The sequence below is a fragment of the Nematolebias whitei genome, chromosome 15 (assembly GCF_014905685.2).
Source record: "Nematolebias whitei isolate Nwh7 chromosome 15, NemWhi1, whole genome shotgun sequence".
NCBI lineage: Eukaryota > Metazoa > Chordata > Actinopteri > Cyprinodontiformes > Rivulidae > Nematolebias > Nematolebias whitei.
In genome coordinates this window covers 15,567,122-15,575,729 of record NC_056512.1, presented here as the reverse complement: position 1 = coordinate 15,575,729, position 8,608 = coordinate 15,567,122, and the positions used below count along the sequence as shown (strand labels likewise).

At 42.9% G+C, this 8,608-nt stretch overlaps 1 protein-coding gene across 1 annotated transcript; it reads left to right on the top strand.

Moving 5' to 3' along the window:
• The first annotated feature begins 5,353 nt into the window (after positions 1 to 5,353).
• Positions 5,354 to 8,324, top strand: LOC119421469 (ferritin, middle subunit). Its single transcript, XM_037688821.1, has 4 exons — positions 5,354 to 5,592; positions 6,091 to 6,237; positions 6,342 to 6,467; positions 8,161 to 8,324. Exons 1-4 carry the CDS (start codon positions 5,491 to 5,493, stop codon positions 8,314 to 8,316), a joined length of 531 nt encoding a protein of 176 aa, XP_037544749.1. The 5' UTR covers positions 5,354 to 5,490; the 3' UTR covers positions 8,317 to 8,324.
• Positions 8,325 to 8,608: the final 284 nt, after the last annotated feature.

Here is an 8,608-nt window from a genome sequence, read left to right as displayed (position 1 = left end):
TTAACAAAAAAACGAAGTCCAGATGACATGATTCAACCTTTTTTGTTTCTATTGCTTCATGTTGCAAGAATAAACACTGAAAGCCATGGCTACAACAGCTTTAGGTTTTAACTGTCAGGATGATAACGTTTCCTCATATGGTCACTTTGGGTTGTGATGTGAATAACCATTTTGCACCGCTAGGGTTCAGAGAACAGAAAGAAAGACAAAGAAACGCAGATGAACTGGGACAGGTGTAATTCCTGAGACTCTACAAGCCTCCACCCTCTACAAGGTTAATGCCAAATACTGCTAGTTCAAACAGGAAGAGTAGAGTGAGTAAAGACAGCAGCAGAGTGAGGAAGTGTGGTCAAGTTGTCCTCGAGCAGTCGTCTGCTGTAGCCTGTAGCAGCATAAGTAAGGGATGGTGTAGGAAACCCAAACCACCTCTAACTATAGGATTTATCAAAATGGAAAGACTTAAGCCTAGTCTTAAAAGTAGACAAGTTGTCAGCCTCATGGACAGAAACTGGAAGTGCTTGGTGGAACTGCTGTCTAAGAAGAATTATGGGAATTTGCTGGATCCACAGAGTTAGAAATGAGGATTTAATTAGCTTACTTGGGAAGAATACAATATATGGCAAGCCAAAGGATGAGAGGAAAATGGAGATAAGCGCAGCACGGTGGTGCAACTTGTAGAGCTGCTGCCTCTCTGTGAGCAGGTTCAAATCCTGGTCTGGGGACTTTTCTGGGTGGAGTTTGCATACATGCCTGGATTTTCTCCAGGTGCTCCAGTTTCCTCCCACAGACCAAAAACATGCATGACTGATTGGTAACTCTAAATTGACCCTAGGTGAGAGAGAGAGAGAGTGAATGGTTGTTTGTCTCGTTTGTCTCTATGTGTCCCTGTGATGGACTGGAGACCTGTCCAGGGTGTCCCCCACCTCTCGAATAGTATGACACAACATGACATGAGCACCAGTGACCCCCGTGACCCAAAAAGGAAGAAGCTGGTAAAAGATATTGGATGGATGGAAAATGGAGATGAATTGGACATATCCTGTGAAAACCTGCCAAGGTTGTCATGTGGTAGGTTCTGTTCTGGAATTAGCAGGGTAGGAAGAGAGGCTGACTGAGGTGGAGAAGAGATGTAGAGAGAGAGATGAAGGTTAGAGCTCAGATGGAGTGAATAAGGGAGTTGGATCCAGAACTGGGTAAGATGGAAAAAAAACTTGTAGATGGCCAATGCTCCTCAGGGGGTGATGGGTATAGGTAAGTAAGAAAAAAACAAACAATCTACATCTTCAACTGGGCAATTTAAAAACACACAAAAAAAACTAACTTGCTGGTGTTAGGAGGAAAACGATGGACACACACTCCTGATGCACCAGGAGTACATTGAAAAAGCAGAGTTTTGAACATGTAGCATTCTTGATGTGAGGCAACATAACTAACCACTATACAGCCATGCTATCACACATTAGTGTTCACAGTTTTTTGTTTCAGATGTTATTTTATATTAAATTAAAACTCCAAAACCAGTTAGTATTTTATTACTGTTGGGAAGCTGCATGTTCAGCAAGACAGTGGAAAAATCTACTTTTCTTGTATAAAAATAGTATTTTATGAGAGCCCTGGTATCTTCAAGCCCAAGGGAAAAGAGTACATTTACCACCTCTGCGCTGTGGTCACAATGAGGAATGCTGAGTCACAGCAATGACACAGCACAATCTGCTGCTGAACCTGATGCTGCGTTACTTTATCACATAAACACGCACGTTAAACATTCAAGCATGCTTTCACAGTGACTAAGCAGTTCTGTGGTCCCTGAATCGTACTCTTCAGTTACATTACACCTGATACCTCCACACCTCTGTGTTTCCAAGAAAACTGTTTTACCACATACTCACTACATTTATTTAACACAAATGCTGAGGATACATTTACACAACAGTTGTATATCATTTTAAAGTATAAAGTTTACACATGTAAAACTAAATACACTTGGTAAATAAAATTTGAAGCACCAAGAAGACAGAAGGTCCACATGCAGACCAATGATGGGTTTGTAAATGATTCAATTCAACTTGCACTTCTACAATGTGCCCCAGAGGGTGTAAGTGGTGGTATCATGAATTGAGTGGTAGTTTTTACAGGCAATTGTCAGAGTATCCAACAGTCTGCCATCTTGTTTAATGATGGATCTCAGTCCTGTAGACCACAGGAGACCTTTGAGTGTGTGCACAGTTCTGCTGAGTGGAGAGGACCAGTCCTGCTAATGTTGTGGAGAGACTCAGCATCTCTTTCCATCACGGTGTGGGAGACAGATACTCTGCCTTCAGGTCACCTTTGGTGCTCCTGGATTACATTTTAATACATGAAGTGTATTAGTTACTACCGGTAGTTATCTCTAAGACATTAGTAGACAAAACATCACATTCATAGATATTGTCTTCACTGATGAACATGCTTTTAAGACAGCGGTAGGCTGTTTTTGCCCCCAGCAGGTTTCAGTGTCATTGTGACATAACCAGTGTAACAATGGCAGTTTTTCACATCAACCATATGTGGATCCTTGATGGCACCACGCTATGTCAGTGACATCCCAACTTCATTATTTGTTTCATTTCGTAATATAGTCATTTAGTACAGTCACATAATCAATGTATACATGTATTACATTCATCTATTACATTCATCATTCGTGGGGCGGCTGTGGCTGAGTGGTTAGAGCAGTCGTCCTCCAATGCGAGAGTTGGGGGTTCGAATCCACCAGCAGTCACATGTCGAAGTGTCCCTGGGCAAGACACTGAACCCCTCACAGCCTCTGATGTGTGTCCCATCAGTGCATGAATGTGATCTAAAGCACTGATTAGTCTCTTTAGAATGATTTGTTCAATTAGCTTTGTATAGATCTAGTAGAGTGCTGTATGAATGGGTAAATGAGGCACAGATTGTAGTGTAAAGCGCTTTGAGTATCTTGACATAAGATAGAAAGGCGCTGTATAAGTACTACCATCTATATTCTGTGCTGTAGGAGTGATGTATATGATGTATAGCGTCAAGGTGGAGGTGGGAGTGCATCAAGGATCAGCTCTGAGCTCCTTCTTGTTTGCTCTGGTGAAGGACTGACTAACAAATGAGGTCAGGCAGGAATCCCCGTGGACTATGATGTTTGAAGATGACGTGATCTGTGGTGAGAACAGGGAACAGGTGGAAGAGAACTTGGATAAGTGGAGGTATGCACTTGAAAGAAGAGGAATGAAAGTCAGCCATAGTAAGACAGAGTCCATGTGTGTTAATGAGAGGGAGAAGGTGGAACAGTGAGACTACAAGGAGCAGAGGTCACAAAGGTGCAGGACTTCAAGTTCTTGGGGTCCACTGTCCAGGAAAATGGGGAGTGAGGTAAAGAGGTGAAGAAGAGAGTCCAGGCAGGATGGAGAAAAGTTTCAGAAGTGATTTGCGACAAAAAGGTGTCAGCAAAGGTCAAAGGAAAAGTTTACAAGACAGTGGTGAGACCAGCTATGTTGTATGGTCTGGAGACAGAGACATTGACAAAAAGACAGGAGACAGAACTAGAAGTGGCAGAAATGAAGATGTTGTGGTTCTTCTTAGGAGTGACAAGGATGGAGAAGATTAGGAATGAGATCATCAGATGTTAGAGAGGCCAGACTGAGATGGTTTGGACATGTCCAGAGGAGGGACAGTGGTTTGGACATGTCCAGAGGAGGGACAGTGGTTTGGACATGTCCAGAGGAGGTACAGTAGGTATATTGGTAGAAGGATGTTAGAAATGCAACTGCCAGGAAAAAGACAAAGACGTGATATATGGATGCAGTTAGAGAGGACATGGAGGTTGTTGGAGTGAGGACAGAGTGAGATGGAGGAGGATGACTCCCTGTGGAGACCCCTGAAGAGGGAAAAGCCAAAAGAAGAAGAAGAAGACATTCATTTATATTCCTCAATGTATTTTTTTTTTTTTTTTTTTATCAGTAAGAGTATTTATGGTGGAACACTAAAGTAGCAGATCCTTTGGCCAGTCTGGCTTCTGATGACACTTTAAAATGGCAACTACTTTTTTCTTGTCTTGGGAAGACATTTTTGGTACCTAAATTTGAAAGAAAAACGGAAGCATTCGAAGCATTTAAATGGTGGGGGTAAAAGAAAGAAAAGTAAAAATCAAATTAGTTCAAGCCACCATACAGAAGGGGTGGGGAGGGAGGAAAAAGGATTTGCATGTGAGTTCAGCATGCAAAAAACAGAGTAACTCATCACAGTTCAAAACCTTGGAACACCACACATTTTTTGTTTGAATTAAGAAAGTTAATTGAATGAGAAGCAACACGTTGTGACGTCCTGTCACTGTAAAAAACAAACATAATGTTTAACGTCCTGAATCACTCAGAATCTACACCAATATGTTATTATTGTTTTCATTTCAGTAAACTTCAAACACTCAAATCTGTCATCAAGCATCAATGATAACATAGATTGTGTAAACAATTTTGTATAAATCTTTGGCAATTTTTTTCCTTCACGTTTAAAATTATAATAGTCTTGCACTTTTAACAATGCAAATTAATTTGAGGATATCCTGTAATAAAACTGAAAGAGATTATATAATTTAGTCCTGACATTTATTATAACCAGCAGCTGGAAATCTGTTTGATTAAAAATATTGTTAATGTTTTAGTGCAAATTGTTTAAAATACTTTATATTTTAAAATAAAAATTTGTTCAGGGTTTGTACCTTAATTAATACATTTTCCTTGACTGATGTGTTTTTTATGGCTGAAAACTGAAGACACCAGTAGAAATTCTCAGCAAGAACAGCAGATACTCATCACTTGAGACCAACTGAAACATGAAGCTTCTGAAAATTTAATGAGTGTGATGAGTTTCTGGAAAGACAAAGAAATTTCCCTGAAATGTGTGCAGGATCTCAGATTAGTTGGTGTAAAATTACAACAGAACAGTGTTATGATGTATTCCCGAGAGACAAAATCATGCTAGTTGTAAATATCAGCATCTCTATCGTCTTGTGGATATTTACAAAGTAAAACAAGTTCCTTTTATAAACTTTGTGTGGAAGAACAGAGTCAACTACAATACAGGAAACCCATGTATACCCAGCTAAATGGTTGTACTGTTCCTGGCCTTGATACCGTCCCCCGTCTCAGTTGAGCCAAATCAGTAAATTGAGCCGGAGAGGATCATGTAAATTTAATCATGTCATCACCTTTCCTTGGAACATTAAAAGTCTTACCTTATCTTTGTTTTAAAATTCTTAGAAATTTCTGAAGTGATGTGTCTGTCATGAGATCCACCCCCCTTGGAGTATAAATAGCGGTAGCTCTCACCTCCATTCATTCCAGGGAACAAAGCCTCAAGGAGTTCTTGCTTCAGCAGTGTTTGAACGGACCTTCTTCCTTCGTCCCACCTTTTCAGGCCACCAGCCAGCACAATTTTCTACTGTTAAAGTAAGAAAAAGCAGAAAAACCTACAGCTGAAATGGATTCTCAGGTGCGTCAGAACTACCACCGCGACTGCGAGGCCGCCATCAACAAGATGGTCAACTTGGAGCTGTTTGCCTCTTACACCTACACCTCCATGGTAAGAAACTCCACTTTACACCATCATACCTGACTGGAACGTTTTATACGCTGGTATTATTTCTCAAACATTTGACTTTAGTTCAGTATTGTAGGCAGCAGTTTCCCCACTCAGATAAATGAAGGTCATACATTTGAAAGGTGTTTTTCATCTAACGGGTTGGAACAACACACCAAAGTACTTTGTTTTTAAACTTTGCTGTCACAACTTTTTGGGTAAAAACAGCCCCTCCAGTTGTACTGGAGGTAAAATGAACTCCTGAGGTGTTTGAATATGAAACTGTTGAAAGACCACAGTGTTCCTCTGAACCATTTAGGTACCCACATTTGATGAATTTAAAATTTCCTCCTAAGACAATATAGAATGAAGTCAGATTCCAACAAACAACAACTTTCTGCTATAAAACATAATAATAATTTGTAATTTATGTTTGTAATACTTTAAGCTGACAAATTGTTAACATTTTGATTCCTCGTCGTTCCTTGTCTCCACCAACAGGCCTTCTACTTCTCCAGAGATGATGTGGCCCTTCCAGGTTTTTCTCATTTCTTCAAGGAGAACAGCGACGAGGAGAAGGAGCACGCTGAGAAGCTGATGGACTTCCAGAACAAGAGGGGAGGACGCATCTTCCTCCAGGACGTCAAGGTGAGCACGGACTGGAAAGATAATCTTGTCACCCTCAGTTCATGACTAAAGAACTGCTTTGAAGAAACCTGGTTCAGAATGATAAGTGTTTGTGTTTCCTGCAGAAACCTGAGCGTGATGAGTGGGGAAGTGGCCTGGAGGCCATGCAGTGCGCCCTGCAGCTGGAGAAGAATGTCAACCAGGCCCTGCTGGATCTGCACAAACTGGCCTCTGATCGCACAGATCCTCATGTAAGTTGAACTTGGAGAATTGAACATTAAAATTTCATCCATCCATCCAACCATCCATCCATCCATTTTTTTCCGTTTATCCGTGGTCGGGTCGCAGAGGTAACAGCTTAAGTAGGGAGGCACAGACTTCCCTCTCCCCAGCCACTTCGGCCAGCTCCATTGGTGGAATCCCAAGGCATTCCCAGGCCAGCTGAGAAACATAGTCCCTCCAGCGTGCCCTGGGTCTTCCTCTGGGTCTCCTCCCAGTGGTACGTGCCCGGAACACCTCACCAGGGAGGCGTCCAGGAGTCATCCTTACCAGATGCCCGGGCCACCTCAACTGGCTCCTCAGCAGCTCTATGCTGAGTCCCTCCCCGATGACCGAGCTTCTCACCCTGTCTCTAAGGGAGAGCCCAGACACCCTGCATAGAAAACTCATTTCAGCCGCCTGTATCTGTGATCTCGTTCTTTCGATCACAACCCATAGCTCATGACCATAGATCAGGGTAGGAACGTAGATCGACTGGTAAATTGAGAGCTTTGCCTTTTGACTCAGCTCTCTCTTCACCACAACAGATAGGTACAGCGCACGCTTCACTGCAGACACCGCACCTATCTGCCTATCAATCTCTTGCTCCATTTTTCCCTCATTCATGAACAAGACCTCAAGATAGTTAAACTCCTCCACTTGGGGCAGGACCTCCTCCCTGACCTGAAGAGGGCACTCTACTCTTTTTCGGCTCAAGACCACGGCCTTGGATTTGGAGGCACTGATCTTCATCCCGGTCGCTTCACACTCGGCTGTGAACTGCTCCAGTGACAGCTGTAGGTCACAACCTGATGAAACCAATAAGACCACATCATCTGCAACATGCAGAGATGTGATCCTAAGGCCACCAAAACAGATCCCCTCAACACCTTGGCTGTGCCTAGAAATTCTGTCCGTAAAAGTTATGAACAGAATAGTTGACAAATGGCAACCTTGGCGGAGTCCAACTCACACTGGGAACGAGCCCGACTTACTGCTGGCAATGCGGACCAAGCTCTGACACCGGTCATACAGGGACCTAACAGCCTTTATCAAAGGGCCTGGTACCCCATACTCCCAGAGAACCCCCCACAGGGTTCCCCGAGGGATGTGGCTGAATGCCTTCTCCAAGGCCACAAAGCACATGTAGACTGGTTGGGCAAACTCCCATGCCTCCTCCAGTACCCTGCTAAGGGTGTAGAGCTGGTCCAGTGTTCCACAACCAGGACGAAAACCACAATGTTCTTCTTGAATCTGAGTTTCGACTATCCGACAGACCCTCCTCTCTAGAACCCCTGAATAGACCTTACTAGGGAGGCTTAAGAGCATTATCCCCCTATAGTTGGAAGACACTCTGCAGTCCCCCTTTCCTCCTTCTCCAGGCCTGGCTCTAGAGTGGGGCCCCAGTGGTCCGCGGCCAGGTGAGGGAACATTGTTTCCATTGATTGTACTCATCATAAGGAGTCTTGGGGCAGCACTTTGTCTGGTCCCTCACCTAGGACCTGTCTGCCTTGGGTGACCCTACTAGGGGCATGACGCCCCTGACAGCATAGCTCCTAGGATGATTGGGACACTCAAACCCCTCCACCACGGTAAGGTGGCAGACCAGGAAGGGGAACATCCAACTTACAATATAAAATATAACTTCTTACGATTTGAGAGTAATAAATGATCTCTCCTTTTCAGCTTAGCGACTTCCTTGAGACACATTACTTGAACGAGCAGGTGGAGACCATCAAGAAGCTGGGTGATCACATCACTAACCTGACCCGCATGGATGCCAAAACCAACAAGATGGCAGAGTACCTGTTTGACAAGCACTCCCTGGGAGGCAAGAGCTAAAAATGGCCTAGAAGAGAACTTGAAGTACAAAATCTTTATACTGTACATCAGTAAATTATGTTTCTACTCCAATTGGATTACTAAACAAAGTTCAACTTTCATTTCCTGAATCTATTAAAAGTTTTGGTGTTTACACCACCATGTAGACACTGCTGTACTTCCTGTTCTGATCTGAATAAACATTTTCAGTTGAATTTTGGTGTTTGTCTCAATGCATGACATACCTACATACATACCTACATACCTACATACATACATACATACATACATACATACATACATACATACATAC